Source organism: Prinia subflava, chromosome 5, assembly GCF_021018805.1.
Source record: "Prinia subflava isolate CZ2003 ecotype Zambia chromosome 5, Cam_Psub_1.2, whole genome shotgun sequence".
NCBI classification, from domain to species: Eukaryota; Metazoa; Chordata; class Aves; order Passeriformes; family Cisticolidae; genus Prinia; species Prinia subflava.
This window is the reverse complement of record NC_086251.1, coordinates 34,171,465-34,191,314: the sequence shown is the minus strand read 5'-3', so window position 1 is coordinate 34,191,314 and position 19,850 is coordinate 34,171,465. Positions and strand designations below refer to the sequence as shown.

At 38.7% G+C, this 19,850-nt stretch overlaps 1 protein-coding gene across 2 annotated transcripts; it reads right to left on the bottom strand.

Moving 5' to 3' along the window:
- Positions 1–8,873: 8,873 nt before the first annotated feature.
- ZNF770 (zinc finger protein 770) lies at positions 8,874–17,721 on the bottom strand. Of its 2 annotated transcripts, none has more exons than XM_063398833.1 (2): positions 17,580–17,721; positions 8,874–12,853 (listed from the first exon to the last, which is right to left on the bottom strand). In XM_063398833.1, exon 2 carries the CDS (start codon positions 12,709–12,711, stop codon positions 10,516–10,518), a length of 2,196 nt encoding a protein of 731 aa, XP_063254903.1. In that variant the 5' UTR covers positions 12,712–12,853; positions 17,580–17,721; the 3' UTR covers positions 8,874–10,515. The 2 variants fall into 2 exon arrangements, with proteins under 2 accessions (XP_063254903.1, XP_063254904.1); XM_063398834.1 differs by having other exon boundaries at positions 17,601–17,717.
- Between the last annotated feature and the right edge of the window lie 2,129 nt (positions 17,722–19,850).

Below are 19,850 nucleotides of genomic sequence, written 5' to 3'. Positions count from 1 at the left end.
TCCATCACTTACCGCTTGAGTCCTTTAAACTTCCAGGCAGGTCCTATCGAAGTCTGTTTGAATATGACCTCCTTTGTTTTCATATCAAGGTGATCTCCATTTCAGTTCTTCAAGCAGAGGTTAAACTAAATATTCTTTTTGAAGTTGAATTAGAATGTACAATGGGAATGGGAAAAGTAATGACAGTACCTTGAATAGGATCAGACAATGGCTGCATTCAAATAAATACACCTACTGCTTGCCTTTACTTTAGAAGATCCAGAAAGATGGAAACTAGTAAAATTTAAAAGTTACAAAAGTATCAGTAGCAAATTTTGTAAATAACAAGGAGTGAAACTGAAGCTACAAAACAGTGATAAAATGTATGTACAAAGGAATGTAAGTTTCTTACCTACAAGTATAGGCTGAAACTAAGAAAGTTTCTGAACCGGCTTTCAGATGGAAGCCGAAAGTTTGATTTGTGTTAAGAAGAGATGATTAGGAGTGGCAAATGCATTTTGGACTTTGAATATTTTGAAAAAAAAATGTGGATTTTCTAGAACAGTGAATTTTCTTTTCTTGCAAGGCTGACCTAAAACTGGTTATGATGGACTATCAGGCCTATGTCAAAACCCACAAATTTCTTTCCATATGTAATCAAAGCTCTGAAACCTCAAGGATGAATCCTCATTTACCTAACTTTTGGCATTTGGGTGTCCCAGTGAGGAGGTCAGTTGTCTTCAATCTCACTACAGTCAATGTGGCAACAGAGGTTCTTCCAAAGGGCAAATCAGAACTAACGTAAGTTCCCTCATTCTCTGAAGGAGCTTCTGATATCAGAAACTAACATTAGATGCCTAATGTTAAGCAGTATGATTACATCCCTCTGTGAAAATGTCAAATAAAGTGACAAAGATTCCCTCCCTATAAATTATATATTAAATTTTTCTCTATTCTAGGTATTGTTTATTAAGAGAGTACAGGGACAGTAGGACTACAAATGAGTAGCAAATGTATAAATTTGTGCTTTGGAAAAATACATTACTTTCATCCTCAAGTGCAGGGAAATCTTTAAAGAATTGTGGTAAGACCATGCATAATGCCAGCCAGTGTTGTCCCCTTGTCCCCATCTGTGAATCTCACCCCAGCTCACAGTGTCTGTTAAGACTGGTCTCTTGAATTCCTATGCTCAGTTTCCCCCAGAGTGGAGGCACATCTGACACTTTGCACTCCAAACTCCTTTGTAATTGAGGAGAAATAAAACCCTGTACCCCATCATCCCAGCAGCCTGTGAAGTTCTCCATCTCTCTATGCTCATTGGCTTAACATGTCAAGAAAATCAAATATTCCTTTCAAAAACCTGTTAATTCATTCATGAAGACATGTATTATTTAAAAGTCACATACTTGAGTAGATGCAGTTTTCAAGACTATTATTCATTTCTAGGCTGCATACAGTCCTGGTCAATTTATATTCCATGCTGCTTTCTTGCTTAATTAGCACCTCTTGTTTTGAATGCTTCCCCTTCCCTATTATTGTAACCAGGAAAAATATACTTTTCTCCTTTTATTTGTAAACTGTGTAAGCCAAGGTCATCAGTAAGCTGGCAGTTGCTTTTACTTCAGTTCCACCAGAGCAGGAAGTACCTAGTGATAAATCAGCAGGGGTTGAGTCTATTTTCTCTATTTTCTATCTTTCAGATTATTTTAGATTCTATGTAGAGTCACAGAAAATATTAATTTCTAGCAATGAAAACTCCAGACAATTCATAGATAAAGATTTCAAACACTGATTTTGTTTGTTACTGTTTTAAGGTTATCGGTGAGACATGACCAGTGAATTCAGCAGATTCAGCAGGGCCATACTTCTAATATAAACACTGTCACACTTTTGACTGTCTAGCACACAGAGATTTAGACTTCAGCTTCTGAGATATAAACAAACTCTGCACTAAGATGCAGACTCTGTATGGATACCATCTTGCACCTTTGTATACTCTGGTAGGAAAGTTTTGTTCTAAAGCAGGTAAAAAATACCAGCAGCATTGCACTCAGCGTGCAAAATGGCATTATCTTTCCCATTCTAGCCAGCAATTTTTTTGAAAATTATGAACTAGTACCTTGTCTGGTGGACAACTGATTTGTTCTCCTCCAAAGAAGCATTCTGCTGGGACAGATGATTCCCCATGTGCCTTAGCCTTGACACTGCAGCACAGCAGCAGAGACTTTTCCTGGCTCTTTGATCTGGAATGATGGGATGGCTACTACCACAACTCTACTGTCACCTGTCCAGGTGGCCAGGGGTGCAAACATTCCCCTGACATAAGATGGAATTGAAGATACCAAAACCTTCTTTCCAGGGTGAAGACTGTTCTCTCATAGCTGAGGGCATGCTAACACCACTCTCATAAAGCAGAGAAGCAGCTCACTGACAGACAGCATTGTTGCACTGCCCCATGCACTCCCATCCAGGGGTTGGATCAAATTTTGCTGCTGATCCACCTGTACAGTTTCAAGCTAGTTATAAAGTTCCATTACATGACCAAGGCTGCTGAGTCTTTGGCCTCATTTGCTTCTTTATAGAGACACTGGGTCCTGAGAGATGGAGACACTTCTTCCTTCCCGAATCATTGACTGTGGCTGTACTTCCCCTTTCAACAGCAGTTTTTCCTCCTTTCTGCATATACTGAATACCCTTTAGTGTTTCTTGGCCCCTGTGTTCCATTACTCAGAGGCCAAGGGAAGTTTACATTCCCTTTTCGAAAGCGAGCCATGAGTGTTCTGACAGCCATGTTCTGTGTGCAGAAAATCTAAACCAGCTAAGTTTTGATGGCTGAATTGTGCTTTCTGTGTGCACAGCTTACAAATATTGAGGTGGTCCAGGTGGTTTTTAAAAGAACTATGCTTCTCAGGATGGGGCTTGAAATATCTGGGGTGCATCTCAGCGCTGTATGGGAATGTATTATCTGGCCTAATGTCATTGCATTACACTACACGTGTACACTTAGCTATGGGGAGGTACCTAACTGCACCATGCACACCTTAACTTAAAGCACATGAATCTCAGCCTGAGTGACATTAAGCAATATGTTGGGTAGCCTTCCTGTCAAGCAACTCGGTAAAGCTTAGGAGAACGCATCACTTTAAAATCAGCTTTTATCTCAGTTTATTGACTTTGCAAATACACAAGAGATTTTTCAAGAGGCGTCCCTCTGAAAAGTTCTGAAACCAAAATCTCCACATATGAGAATTTCAAGTGTCATCATGCATTATGTATATATACCAACTTGCATATACAGGTTTTCTTCTAACCAAAGGAGGAAAGTGAATATGCAATATTTTGAAATATTTCAAAATATTTCTTGCTAAGTTATATGAAAGAAGTTTTTGAAATGGATGAGAGGATGAATGGCATATAAACAGAATAATATGTATATTAAGCAAAGATCTGAAATCTCTGTGTCTCTTACCTGTTGAAATTATAGAAGAAATATATTGATTTAAACCTGCTTTAGGTAAATAAAATTTGAAAAATCTTCTCCAAAAAGATTAGAGGAATCCTTTAACATGTAAAAAGGTTAGGCACAATGACAGGGGGTTATTGCTTTGGTTATAGCTCATCTTTCATAGCAGTTAATATTCATATCAACTAAATGTTCAGACGGTTCATTACAGCTTTAATTCAATCATGTCACGTTGTTTTTACTATTTTATTTATGTGCATTCTTCTAGTCCAAGACTTTTGTCACTGTGTTCATCTCATTAAATATGTGTACTTCCACTCAGTAAATATGGGTACTTTCAAAAATGATGCCTCAGTTTAGTAACAGATGCTTCTTAAAATATTTAGAATTTTAAAGTGTAAAGAAGCCATCAGTAGCATTCTGATTTGTGTATAAATATTTATTTAGCACACATTCTGGCCAATGTACTGCCCTTGATTTTTGTGCAAAACTTACAGTAACTTCAGTGGATATTCTGAGCTCATGACTAGAGGAAAATATGGTTAATTCAGCAACCCAGCTGCTTTTATATCCCAGAATAGCAAGCAATGCCTCTAGTGAAGGAGATGGTGAAAGAGGAGACTTGGTGTCATTCTTAGCTTTCTGCTGCTGGGCTCACGTTTGGCTAACAGCTCAAGTTAGAGCAGACTCTGGACTATTCTAATTCTCTTCAGAGACTTCCAGCTAGGTTCCTGCCAGCTGAGGGAGAACAGTGGTGAGAAGCTGAGATCAATGGTCAGAAAACCTCTAGCAATATTTGCTAAAAATCTGGTCAGAGGCTTTTATGTGATAAAGTTTCTATGTGGAAAAAATAATATTAAATAAATCTGTTTGATGGAGAAATTTCATCACTGGAATGAGATTTTAAGGCAAATAATTTCCTTTCTGCTAGTAGTGGCATGAGAAGTGCTACAGAAATTTGGGTCTATTTGCAACATCATTGTAAAATTACATTCTTGATGATGTCTCTTTTCTCACAATAAAGGAAAAAAATACATATTGCAGAAAAAATTGTAACATATCTAATATGCAGCATAAAACTCAATGGAGACAGCATTCTAAGATGCTGAGAGCTAACTCCAGTTTCCTAAAGCTTTCATCCTTGCTTTTCTCTGTATTTTCTAGGTTTTTGGTAGACATTTCCATTAGCATTTCAGGATTTTAAAAGAGTTTAAAATGGCAATAAAACAGAATACCTACTGAAAACAGCAAATTCACACCTGTGTAATACTAAAAAAAAAATGTTTTGACTTTTAATAATTCCTTTTATTGAAAAAACCTTTCTACTGTAATATAAAGGACAATATCACTCAACAAATCAATTTCGCTTATTAGCAAATAGATATGTTTCCTCTGCTAATTGCATTAGCATCAGACACATTACTCAACACCTGAGGGGATTCCTCCGGAGCTATTCTCACCACCCAATTACCTGCTATTTTTAAGACCCAGAGTATAAAATACAAGATATAGTACACTACAGCAAAGAAGGTTGCCAAGATATTGATCCAAGGTTGCTCTCAGTGTAATGAAAAAATCCTAACCTGTTTTGATCTTAAAAATTATCCTCAAATTGGCTCCTACACTTGGAGTGTCTAGATAGCTTAGCAAATTTCTACTTCATTTAGTGGGACTCTATTGTCACTTGCAGGAATCTCTCTGCTGTGTTTTCAGGATCATCTTAGAAACAAAATAAATAAAAATTGAGGAAATAATCTGATTTTCTGTGGCTTAGCAAGCTACTTTGGCAAACGCATACTAGGGATTAAAATTAATACTCCCAAAAAACGCAGAGATAAAATCAAGCCACTTAGCATCCAGCTAGTGTTTTCCTTTATGTCAATAGGATTTGAGTGCAGCACATTAAGAGTACAAAGGGGAGACACTATGCATGGCTGGCTTCTTTAGTCTTTTACTTTTTTAAATATCAGTGACCATGCAATTCTTTTTCCCCTCCTTCACTAGGTCAGTAAGGCACATTCCAGTGCCACAGGCAAAGCTGAACAGTCACTGTATCCATATGCTCCTACTGCCCTACACACCCATATGACTCTGAGTGGAGAACGACAGGCCACGGTCTCCATCATCACCAGTCAGCTCCTCACATCCTCCTGCACTCAATCCTCAGGCACTATTTTACACGCCATGGCAGCACCCGTGCAACAGCCAGCTCCAGGAGTCTTGGACTGGAACTCACAGAGCCCTACGGACTGGCACCAGGGACACTGGAAGGATTCCAGCGAAGAGGAAAAATTTCAGCCACATACCCAAATCATGTCAAGCGTTTAACAGTCAAGCCACACATAAGGATATCCTGGGAGCAGTCAGGAACTGGAATGGCAGAGAAGTAAAACAGCATTCAGAGATCCATGATAGCATAGACAAAATAACACTTTCATGTTAGAACAATAGTTTCTGAACAAGGAGATATCAGTTCATTTGTGAGTGATTTTGTTGTCTTAAGACTGATTTCTCCTTCACTTGTGTGGACTTTGAAGATTCACTTTTTAAAAAGATGCTAAAAAAAAATCTGTTTCAAAGCTGTTTAAAAGCTTTATTACATGAAGAAATACAACTTATTTGCTTAACCTGGAGAAAGAACACTATAGGAGAGCATAGAAAAGTCACTTCTGTAATTTCAATTTTCCTTATGATAACTGCCTCTCAGACACATCTCATCCACAGCCGTCAGACCATAAAACCAAGCTATTAAATTAAAACTTACACTTTAAAAATCCACAAAGCCTGGTGCTAGGAATATGAACCATTACCACCTCAGTTATTTAGGAGGTCTGGGCATTTTCAACATCATTACAAGGGGCCATTAGATGGACTGAAACCATAGTCTTTATTGATTTAAGAGTCATCCAACTGTACTTAGGTAAGTGTTAACTCAAATGAGCTGCTATTGAGAGATTATGACTCTCGGAGTTTTATATTTTTACTAGGAAGCAGCCAGGAAAACTAAACATTAGATCCAGCATCTTGGTTTGAAGCCTAAGGTGTCATTCACTTCAACTGAGTTTCTTTTGTGTCCATCTCCCAATTTTCTTGTTGGCTCTGGGTGTGTGGGAGCAGACCACAGCCAAGTGAGAAACCCAGAACAGAATGAAAATCAGTTTCAGTTCATTAAACAGTTTTTCTGTGGTCTATTATTATTTTTTCCTCCTTTGACTTTTTCTGCAGACATATATAGGAATACTAACATATGTATGTTTTGACTTTCTGCAAACCTTTTGTGGGGACACAGCTGCCACCCACACATACACCTTGGGCCACACAATCATCTCAGAACTGTTCCTCGGGCCTTGGCCTTGACAAACAGCATTGGGGCTGAGCTCCTCTTGAGCTTATCAGAAACACTGTCTCTTTCTGGGAACTTCTGTTATATAACAAGCTCCTGTTTTTTAACAAACAGCCTTGGAAACTTATTTTTCTTGTCTGCATAACACCATAAATGGAACAATTTTTTTTCCTAAACTTTCAAAGTTACTGAGCTGAATTTCATCCAGGATGGCAAGTTACTGTGACTAAAGTCTCTCTAGCAACCCTATAAACAGCAGTCCTGAGTAAGACACTTGGAGCTCTCCTGAACCACCGTGGGCTTCAAACAGCACTTGCCGTGGGAGTGGGATGGCTCTCAGGTGGTGAACTCTCAAGCTTGCTGTACTCTGAGGACTGCACCAAACACTGCTGCTAGAGCCTGGGCTGACCCCCACAGGCTCAGCCCTTTGCCCATTGAGATGATGCCATGGCATCTGCAGTGGCAGTGAGAACTTCACTGAACTGAGGGAAGATTTTCACAGATACACCCTGGACATACTCCTTTAGTTCTCTGTGTGTGCGAGTGTGAATATGCTGAAGCAAACATACTGTGAAGTTGCTCTCTGGGATTCTGAAGTATGTTAAATTTGTGAGTTAAGCCTTCGAGTTACTGTAGTGCCACACGAGTGAAATTGTTTCAATTAAGTGCTTTTAAGCGCTGTTACTTTAGGCCAAAACTGTTGGTCAAACCTGGGGTTAAGTTTGGCAAGGGGCTCCCCTCTGAACCTTGTGACTCAATTGGAGGGTCCCCCTTATTTCTTTTATCCTTACCCTTTCCCATTCTTTGCCTTATTCCATCATCAGCCTCCACACAGATAATTTTAGGTTGATTTTAGTTATAGATTTACTGATTTTAGATTTCAGTCAATTTTTGTCTGTGTGTTTTAGCCATCTAATAAGCAGCAGAGTGAACATTGCCAACAAACTTTTTGTGCTTTCACTTTTACATTAAACCAGCTTTTGAGGATACCTTTGCTGGTGATTCTTTGAGCCACCTGAAACACTCATTTATGACACTTTGTAATGATAATGCAGCATGAACATTTTAAAGGTATCCATAGCCACATCTAGACAGAAAATTGATGTGATCAGTTTGTACTGCAGTTGCATAATTTGTCTTCAAAAAATCCCTTTTACCTTTTGTTTCTGCTTGTTTTAAAGTATTTGACCCTTCTTCTATTCCACAGAGAACAACCTCAGTGCTAAACCCATGCTGTTGGAGTTCTCCTCAGCAGGAGCTCATTGTTAACACACCAGTGTTTTCCTCTGCAGAATATGCTTTGGTTCTGCACAGTCTCAAAAAATCCACTACTTCAGTACTATCAGATTATTAGCATTAACCAGCAGTTCATTCTAACAAAATCACAGGCAATGTTTCTGCCACCAAAGATACTTAAAACATTATGGCTTGAACTTTCCTTGACGCATTATGGAAAATGACTGACATACTACTGAACAACAAGTGTTCCTGTGAACACAGAGAAAACTGCTCTAGCTCAAATTCTTGAAGATACTTGGGAAATTTTACTGCTAACTGCAAAAGACACAGGATTTCAACCTCAGGTTTTTTCTCTTCTGACTCTTAGAAACTATTTAACCCCTTTCTAGCTGGTTTATGGAATAATCCACATAAAATCATGAATTTATACTAACACAAAACTTTCTACGAAGGGATGGAAAGCCAGAGAGACATTGTGGCTCTGAAATCTAAGCCCAAAGATTTCATTACTTTCCAAATTCATCAAATAGTAACATTTCCTGCAAATGTCTCATTCACCCCTCAAAAATACCTTTTTTATATTATTTTCCCTTCATTTTACTTAAATTGATATTTTCAAAACATGAAAGTTTTGTGTTCTCTATACATTACTCTCACAGCATTTTAAATGACTGTAACTCCTTAAGAAAGATATTATCTTTAAACATATTTATATTTTATAACAAAAAATATCTGAAACCACACCTATTGTTCTAACATACAAAGTTATTTTGATATGCAGTCTTTTTTGCATAATGAATGTTAGGTAGCTTCACAACTCTGGTTTGCACATAAAGTACACTCTGAAAGTATAATATAAATAAAATAGTTTATTACAAGTATTTTAAAAGAGCTCTACAATATGCTTTCCAAACTTTTTATACAGCATTTTATCTTTCAATATGAAACAATTCACATAGGGAGAAAAAATCTCAATATATAACTATAATCATCATTAATATACGGACTCTGTCTGTTTGACAAAAAGCATAGGAACTACAGACCATTTCCAAGTATTTTTCCTGGTTTTATTCTTGCTGAAAATGGAAAAGAATAACATGTATGAAAACAAAACTCCTTTTACCCTTCATATTCACCAAGTACCACAAAGTTCATGCCATTTCAAAAATAATAATTAAAAAAACCCATTTTACTTAAATAAATATGGTTCTATTTAAATACTAAAACCAATGTCATGTATCTTACAGATATGTTCATTTAGAAACAGGAATACAAACTTCAGGATTCAACTATTCAAAAGTTGCATAACAAAGAAAGTATCCTAAAAGGTAGGTTTTTTTCAGAGGACAAAAAAGAAGAAACAAACTTCAATCTTGTTCATTATGTATGAAGCTCCACTGCACTTGCACTTCTTGCCAGCCCCATTGGCACAATGGACAAAACCATTTACTTTACAGAAAGTATAACTACAGATTCTATTAATACAAAATCAGAATTACTTTATTTCAGCTAAAAGTAATTTTCAGTCTCATATATTTAATGTAATGAGAACATGACTTCCTGACAAAACTGTTCATCTGAGTTATTATCACATCTTAGAGAACACTTCTTTTACTGGTTCACTATGTATGCTAGAGGGAAAGGAGACTGAACAGATAGTAAGCCCATTTGTAATCTTAATGATAATTTCTTGTCTTCTTTTCTTACAGGGAAATAGTTAAGTAAAGTATAAAGTGGCCAAAAATTCTAGTGAATGCAAGGGATTTACAAGGAAGTGGAGTTAATGAAATAGTGAAATGGATTAATTGATTATAAATCCTAATATTATAGCATTGTCTCCTTGTATTTTATATAAAAAGGGAAATTACCTAATTCCTCACATATAGCTCTCCAAGCACATTAAGTGTAAATAAGTTATTTTTTTCTATCCTGTAGGAAACAGAATGTTCTATAATGCCACATCAACATACTTCTCATTGAAATTTTGCCCCTTTTTCTACTTTCTTCTATCTAAAAATAACTTTTTTTAAGGTATGGGATAAATACAGCAAGAATCCTTTGCTTGGAACATATGGGGAACCAGAAGAAATTAAAAGGAACTTTTGTTTCATATTCTTAAAATTACCTTTTTGTCTTTACTTTTCTGATAGTTTAAAAGTATCACATTTTCCCACACTGTATTTTATGTTCAGTGATTAATTATCTTTTCCATGAAACATTGCAGATTGCTGCAACACTATTGATACAATATGAATGTGTATTTATAAATTAATTTAGCCAAAGGGAATGCAAAGAGTGTGTGTATTGTTTTGTTCCATTAAAAAAAAAATCTCAACATGAATGTATCACAAATTATATCAAGTAGACAGATCTGAAGACAGTGAATTAATTTCACCAGGTCATCTCTATAATAGAAAATATAATCCCCTTCAGTTGTTTGGCCTAATATAAATATTTTATGATTATGTAACCAAAAATTTTAAATATTGTTTCATAGGACATTATCCTGTTTTGATAAAACTAATACATTCTCTGCTTGCTCCTCAGAGGAACTAAGCTTTAAGCTCTCTTTAAAGTGAATAAGGTGGTGTCTTTTCAAATGTGGAGCCTGTCTGAATTTTTTTCCACAAACTAAACATTCAAATGGCTTCTGTCCAGCATGCATTAGGTGATGTCTTTCAAGCTTAGAAGGAGATTTAAAAGTTTTAAAGCAGATACTGCATTGATATAATTTGTTAACAGCTTCACTTTTTTCAGTACCTTCAGAAAAATCATGCCAATAGCTGTAAGAGCTTTGCTCTGTTTCCAACAATTTACTGCACAAATATGGCTGTGGGTTTCTACTGCTGGTGTCAAGAACAAAATCTTGTGACTCAATTTCAACTTTGATATCAGCTGCTTGGTTTGACTGAATCAGCTCAAATTCTTGAAAGCCAGATGGCTGTGAAGGTGTTGGAGAATAACCTGAATAACCCACAGGCTGAGAAGACTTAAATTCAGTATGATCTCCCTGATGATTGAGAAGTTTGTTCAGGTTTTCAAATTCTGCCTGGCAAACGGGGCTTTTACAGGCTCTCTTCTCGGTATGGGTGAGCTGATGTCTTTTTAAGTGAGCTGACTGTCTAAATGTCTTCCCACAAACATTACAGCCAAAGGGCTTTTGTCCCGTGTGTATAAGATAATGTCTTTGCAGTTTGGATGAAGATAGAAAAATTTTTTCACATCTGTCACATTTACACACTTTGTGTCTGTTATGTATATTTTTAGCAGAAGATGAAAAAGCACAGTGAAGCACTTCTGGATTATCAAAAAAACTATCATTTGATAAACCATAAAAAGCACCATCTTTATTATCCAGTGAATCATCGATGTTTAACATGCCTTCATCGGGAAGCACACCTTTTAAACCACTGCCCAAGCGGGGAGGCTGTGGGTACTGCGGCCAAGGCAATGGCACAGCCAAGGTTCTTTTCATCCGATTACAAACTGCCTTGTGCACGTCACGCCTGCTCCGGCAGTCCCTGGAAGGTTTAGTGGACACACGCTGAGCACAACGCTCATCTCTAGCTGCAACCACGTCAGGACTTCCAACGTGACCTGATTTAACTTTTTGTCTGTCGGTCAGAGAAAAATCTGTTGCCTTTCCGCCAGAATGCTTCCGTTGCATCAGGGCCTTATTTCTCCTGTTGACTGTGTGTCTGCATGCTGTTGTACCTTTATTTGAACTTCTGCTGTCTTTTGAATAACGACATTTGTGCAAATTTAGAACATGTTCTGTTTCAAAACACTGTTCACATGCTGGGCACTGAAAGGGTACAATATAAATTGAGTGCACATCAAGTGGGTCATTCTCCTGTAACTTGTGTGTACCAGCATTCTCAAAACTCTCCCGTTTTCCTTCCAACACGTTGTGTGGTCTGGGATATTTAAGAGTCTTTGCTTTGCATACAATATTGGGTAAAGTCTTATTTCTGGCATGGAGCTGTTTATGCTTCATGAGTTTGCTCTGTATTTTAAATCCCTTCTGACAAAAACAGCACTGAAAAGGCCTTTCTTCTGTGTGTGTGAGCTGATGAATTTTCAAGTGTGTTGACTGTCTGAAAGATTTGCCACATGAAGAACACTTAAAAGGCTTCTGGCCAGTGTGAATAAGGAAGTGTCTTTCTAGCTTGGATCTTGATGGAAACGTCTTGTTACATGATTCACAAGTGTGAGTTTTCTTCTTTCTCCTTCTGGCACCATGCAGATGATCTGACTTGAGACACTGATGCAGCATCCACCTCTCTTCAGTTGTAAAGGCTTTCCAGCACACAGAGCAATGAAAGATGCCACAAGTGACCCTCTCTTGCTCAGAATTCACAACGTTTTCTGCTTCCTTTGTATCATTCTCATAATTTTCATTATGCAGCTGCTGATGCTTTAAGAAAGTGATTACATTTTTGAAGTTTCTATAACAAACAATACACTTAAAAGGCAGATTATGGGTCAACTGATGCCTCTCCAGGTGGACTAGCTGCCTAAATGTTTTATTGCAGACATGACACTCAAATGGCTTTTGACCAGTATGTATGAGATAATGCCTAGCTAATTTTGATGGAGTTTCAAACTGTTTACAGCACATGTCACAAATATATGGCTTTTTCTTGGGTATCTTGACAGCTGTTACACAATGCTGAACTTTTAACATTTTTAAAAGGTAATCACACCTCGCCTACTCTTAATTTCTTCAGATAGGTATTTCAAGTGAAATCATCAAGTGCACACTAAGATGAAAAGCTGTAGAGGCAGCAAATTTTCTCAGGAGAGAGATTCTTAAATCCCACTGGTGCCTAAAATAAGAAAGAGAGTTATTATTTAGCCTATTAATACATAATTGCCTAAGTTTGTCTCTTGTTTTCTACTTAAGATACCAAATGTACCTAGATTAGTACACTCTTAATTTGATACAGATTAAAATACTTTCCTTATAACCAAGTAATCACTAGTTATGTTACATGATACAGAAAAGCTAGATTACTTTTCAGAAGAAAAATGAGTATAAGTCATCTGTGCTATAAATTCATCTGCTCTTCCAAATAATACACAGTTCAGCTACATTGTATTCATTTAAAAAATTCAAGAACTTATTGTAATAAATGTCTTCTCTACAGCAGTAATTCTAACTCCTAAATATGGTATTTATGAAGATGAGAGAAAAAGAGAAGAACTAGGATTTCCTGCACTTCAGAAATACATTAAATGAAATGCAGTGTTAGTGAAAAGAAAAACACTTAGCTTCAATATATTGTTACATTTACTATTCATGTTTCTGCACCTTATCAACTGTATCCAGCAGTATAATCAATTTTGATTTCTCTCAAAATTGTAAATGTCAGAGCCAGTCAGCAAGAGCAACATACTACTTTAGAGCAACTACCCATAAACTATAACCACAACAAAGCAAACTCCCAGAACATGGTAAAAACACAGGCTATGTTTGCTGTGTCGCCAAAAAACTAGATTATCAGGGTTGTGATACCTAACCATGCATATACTGTGAAGTCAGCATGAATACCAAGGTACTTATCATAATTCATTATAATTATTGTTTTTGTCTAAACCAAAATAATGAAACAGTTCTAATTTTCTTTGAACTTTCAACATGGAACACAGTTGGGCAAGCTATTGTGTCTCAGTTCAATGGCTTAAAAACAAGAACAAATAATCTTTAAGCTCCTGAGTGCATGAAAAGTTATTGAAATATTCATAAGAACTGCTAGCAAGTACCTCAGCCAAACATTTAGCCCAAGCCTTCCACTGTGAGGCCAACTCATGTCTAGATAGCCTCCAAAGTGGTCTTAAAAACTTCCAGTGAGAGAGGTTCCTTAACCTCAGCAGGGCTCCTGCTTCAAAGCTTCACCTTCTTATGAAGCTTTTTCTTGCACCCAGCTGAGCCTTTCTTTACTACAAAGTTATTGTCAGTGTTTCTGTCACAACTTTATGTATTCAAAGTCTGGTTTCTCCCCTTTTGTTTTAAAACTAGGAAAATTCTGGGGTTTTCTAAGTATTGCTTTTAAGTCCACAAAAGAAAACAATTGGTGCTTTTAATCATCTCTGGATCAATTTCAGTTGGTCACTTTACTCCTAAATTGCAGCATCTAAGACAGATTAAATATTCCAGTCTACAAGCATAGCACAAACAACAGAATAAAAATACCTCTATGATATTACCAATATGAAAGAAAAGGGGTGAAGGGAGTGCACTTTAAAGCAGGAGCGTAACAGTTAGCACTTGTGAGCTGTAGTATCGAACTACCACAAACTATAGTTAGTAGAAATGTCTCGTGTATCTCAAAGTTATTGCGAGTTGCACATTCATTCAACACACCAGCAGAATAAAAATTAATTTCTTCAGTGTCTCCAAAACCCGTCACTTCACAAAGAGATAATATCCTTATTTTTTTTAAAATTATAAATATCCAAAATGTCTATTCAAAGTAATTGCAAAGAATACAAGCCTACTGCATTTTAAAGCAATTTCCAATGACATTCAAGAAACATGCACGAAGACTGACAGTATCTGGTGAATCATGATTTTTCTTAAGCTTAATGGAAAGAAAACCTGGTCATGAGGTAGAGTTGTTCCACCCCTAACGGGTATGTTCCTATCTAACTGTGGGCCTTAATAAGGAACACATGGATGTCTGCCTTAGATGTGACTGTCACTACACTGAGGAGTTTCTTAATCTCACTGAAACAGTTCAAGGTAGATAAGGCAGTTGAGAAAGTCAACTTTCCCTTTCCAATTCTCTTTTTCTGTAGAATTTTAATAGCTACTCAATTTTACTCTTCTTTTGAAGATGCAAGAAAACACAACATTTTTAGGAGACCCCCTTGTCCTCCCAGTTGTCACATCATGTGAAAGCTGGGGGTTTAGAGAGAGTAAGTGCGTGACACCAAACGCTTTCTAGTTTGTGCTACCATGAAGCTAAAGACAGGCAGGCTGAGAAGAGGAGAAAAGATTCTCTGCTACCCTGAGTTTCTGTGCAGCTCAAGGCAGCCTCCATTAGCAGAGAAAGAAAATCTCCTGAGGAAGAACTGTAAAGAGTGATGAATTTCAGTTAACATACTGTCATACAGATCTAATTTACACATCAGGAAAATGCTCAAACACTACAGTGACATGCGAAGAAAAAAGTCCGAAGTAAGAGACAGCTGTGGCATATTACACCAGGGATTTCGTATTTAGCCTATAAATTTTTTAAGATTCTATCTGGTGAATGAGGAAAATGCTCTGTAGTACAAGGTGTCAAAAGCAGAGCAGAGCTTCTTGCTGTGATCTTCTTGCCCTGTGAAAGACTGAAAGCTCAGATAAGCTAAACTAAGGGGAGGCAAGGGAAGGAGAAAGGAGCCAAGATGGGCATTACTGTGTGGCCCAAATAGATTTTCAAATCCTATTTACTAAAGACAGACGTCTCCACATCTATTTCAGGGTGCTCTGTGCCTTGGACATCTAAGGAGTAAACATGCTGCTGCTGAAGATCAAAGAGCAAAAGACAAGCTTGGAATATTGCTTCCTGCTAGCCTTGAAAGTACACAGGCTTGTCCTAATTTGAATTAGAAAACATACCTCACTACGGGATAAGGATTTAGTTTGTGGCAAAGGTCCAATTTAATATTACATTGTCACTACTCTTCATCCTGGCTGGAAGGTCATGCAGAAAAACAGGATCAGAGAGGACCCTCCTAAGTAGCACTGTTTAATGATTAACTGTTTCCCTAATATTACAGATGGCAGCAAGCTGCAACAAAATGAGAACATGATGGAAGAAATTCTGAATTCTAATCCAGCCTTTACTAATCAGAATAGTTTGTATTGTGGTGTTTTGGGGGTTAAAAAAAAAAAAAAAGGCAAAAAGCTTAAACAAAAAAAGAGCAAACGACCAATCAGGAAGAGGGTACTTAAATAAGAAGAAAAGCAAGATCTTCAGTTTAGGACAGAATAATCCCCTGGTGCAGAAAAGACCTAGAGTCTAAGGTGGAACAGAAGGTGAATATGCCAAAGGCTACCATCCATACCAGGATGAGTGAACAGATGTAAAGCTCTGAAAGGACATAAATCTTCCTTCTTACTTACTGACTACTGTTTAGAATTCAGCTGGAGTAGTCTACCCAGTTTTGAATACTGCCCTTCAAACTGAGTCAAACATATGAATTGATCAGAATGAATGAATTCAGAGAAGAGGATCAAGGATGATCTGAGCTCAAATGCAAAATATACAAGAAAAGCTTAAAGTAACTGGAATCGTTTAGGTTAAAGGAGACACAATTTAAAAAAATCACACCCTCCCTGCAAGACAAAGCAGAAGAATCACTTTTAAGAAAAACAGAAATAAGAGTTTCCCAAACCATTTATTGTTGTGAATGAAAATGGCTTCAAATTACAGTAGAAAGAATTCAAATATATTATTGTCCTTACAGCTGCCACATGTTTCTTAATGAGCATACAAATAAGTTATGTGAGGAGATTGCTCTGCCTACACTGGAAGTCTCCAAAGGAGGTTGTACAAACACTTCTCAAATTCTCACCCATATAGCTGACCCTACACAAAAGAATATATTCCTGCTTGGTTTTGGTGACTCGTTATTGTAATTCAAAACAAGTCATTTGGGAATTAAAAATTCTATATATTTCAAGATTTGCCATTATTCTGCATTCAAAATTCTGCATTATTATCAGTGTATCTTCAAATTCTTGAGGCATGCTAATGCTTATAATTTCTCTGAAACAATTATGTAAGAAAACAAATTATAATAATAGATGTGTGAAGAAACATAAGGTGCTTCCAGTAACACTAAGAACACAATAAGACAGTACAAATCTAGCTGCTGATTAATGAAACAGGATGACAGAGAGAGAGAGGAACCTCAGCACCAAGACGCGCTGCCCGCTGGATTTCCTCACCAGCTCTCTCTTGAGAAAAAAGTTTAGACTGCTTCACCGGGAGAACAAACCACACCAGGAACGCTACGAACCTTCACTCGCCAATTACACAGAAATCAACATCAGGCATTATGGCTCCTCCAAGCCAACACCCGCCATTCTCTCCTGTTTTCCTTCTAACTTTCCGATACCCTTCCTGAAGCCAACCAAAGTAAAAGATGTACGATGGTGAAGCAGGGCTGGTTTAAGAACAGACATAGGTTCTGCTTCAGCGGCCTGACACCAACACTCCCCCAACAGGACACACGTAAATCCAGTCGGGAACCTGAATGCAGGCGGTGAGGCGGCCCCTACGCACAGCGGACCGCACACACATAGATATACACAAACACATATATGCACATGTACACACACACACATATACACCACCCCCACCCCCGGGGCGGGCCTCCCTCAGCGCACAACGGGTCCCTGCTGGGCCCGCGGCCGCCCGGCCCCGCCGCGCCACCCCCGCCCGGCACAGCCCGGCACAGCCCGGCCCGGCCCCGCGGTGCCCCGGGGCTCGGCAGCGCCGCGCCGGGACCGCGCCCGGCCCAGGGAAAGGCAGCGAGCGGGGGCGAAGAGGGAGCGACCTGGAGAAGCAGCCAGCGCACCTCCACCTTCCTCATCTCTCCGGGGATTGCTGCCGCCTAAACGCTTCCCCCCGGATGGCACCGGGACAGCGGGAAACCCGGGCCGGTGCTTTCCGTTCCCCCGCGCAATGCGGCCCCTCCCGCCGCCGGGCCGCGGCCGGGCCGGGCGCGGGGAAGGCTTCATTTATGACCAGGCAGAAAATGCCCCCGGGCCTGCCGATGAAGTTTAGTCGGTGTGGCACGTTGTTCCCTACAAATAAGACACATTTTCTACTTCAGCAACTTAAAAACCAATTCCAGGTGGTTGCAGGGTTGCAACCAAAGCACGATGGCAGAGTTATATTCTTGTTCTGTGTTAAACGCGCCGTAAAGCCAAACCTACTGGCCTAAAAGGCCAGGAAATGGTACCTAGAAGGGAAGGGGGAAAGAGACGCTTTCCCGGAATTCTGAGAACACCTTCATTAACGCGTGCACACAAAGGTGCCAGGTTTGCCTCCTCTGCAGGACAGAGGGAACAAACAAGTGCAGGAGCGCCTGGGCTGAAGGATGGACACCCGCCCAGCAGCAGCCAGATCTCCCTCGGTGGCACAGCTTGGCTGAGGTTGCCTCAGAGCAATGGCCAGCAAAGGGCTGAAGACCTACAGAAAAAGCCAGAAACCATTTACATTTGGGTCCTGCATCCAGTTCAGGGGTCCCCAGCACAGGAGCTGCTGGAGCAAGTCCAGAAGAGGCCAAGAAAGGGGCTGGAGCACCTCTCCCATGAAGACACACTGCGAGAGTTGGGGTTGGTCAGCCTGGAAGAGAGAAGGCTCTGCGGAGAATGTACAGCTGCCCTCCCGTCCTTAAAGGAGGCTTATAAGATTTCCCAAGGCTTACAGTGACAGGACAAGGAACAAAAATTCTAAACTGCAGGAGAGTAGATTTAGACAGGACATATAAAGTATTGCACAAAAAAGAGTGGTAGTCCTGGAACAGCTTGCTCAGAAGCTATGGATGCCCCATCCCTGGAAGTGTTCAAGGCCAGGCCGAATGGGCTTTAAGAAGCTGGTCTAGTGAAAGATGTCCCTTATCTACAGCAAGGGTTTAGACTAGATAGTCTGGGCTTGGTCCCTGCCAAACCAAATCACTCTTCTCTGTGATTCTCATAGAAGAACATGCAAATGCACAGCAAGTGTAAAAGATTCATCATAAATATCTGTTAATAAAACACAAGGACATAGATGAGGCTGGTTATGTTTGGTTATTGTCCCCATATATGTATGGTTATTGTCCCCATTGAGGCAGAGGATTTCTAGTCACTACACTTTTGACTTAGCCATCTGCATTATAGCTCAATATGGACTCTATTAGTCGTATCTTAAACTCTTTATCAAAAGCACATAAAGACAGATCGCAGATTTTTTTCTGTTTTTTAAATTATTTCTAAGGTATCTGCCATATTCCAGAAATTACAGAAGACCAGTAGATGTCTTCTATGCTTTTCTTTTTCCTTTAAAAAAAAAGGACAGCTCACCATACTGCACCTTTTTAAACATCAGATAATTGATTTGACCATCTTTGTGAGTGAAATTGCAGCTGAAGACAAAATCGGTCATTCCCCGAGACAAAGGTTATAAGACATTCATTTTTTTGATACAGATGCACTTTCTTAAGGGCTTTGCTTATTTTCTTTTGTTCATGCAGACTGAAATTAAGCAAATAATTATTGGCACGCGCAGCATTAATTTCTTAGAAAAACATGACTGCCAGCTCACTCCTCTTTTTTCAGCTGTCCTTTTACCAAGAATCCATCTCAGTACAATGGATGAGGCAAGGATCTGACTCTTAGCAGGAGGAATAGAAGAGGGCAGAACCAAGGAAATATCAAACATGTAAAATAGCAAAGTTTTAAAAAGGCTGCAGTAACCTAAATTGTCTTTCTGCTCTGGGTGTTAAGCCCTCTCTCCCAGTTCTACTCAGAATTCAAGTAGAAATCATCTGTGCTGAGGAAACTCCAAACAAGTGCTGCATATATAAAATAAAAGTAATTGTTTTTTTAATGAATGTTGTATATGTCAATGAAAGAGAATTTGGCAGTATTTACTAGCCTAAGGATAATTTTGCAGGCCCTGGTGTCTGTGAACAACTATTCTTGAATCATATAGAAATGTCCTTTTCTGATACCTAGAAATAAATGTCTGTAGAACAATCACTATTTAGCTTAGTACCATTAGAAATCAAATCATTCTCATCGCCAGTGGTATCAATAACACCTAGTTTACAACATACAAA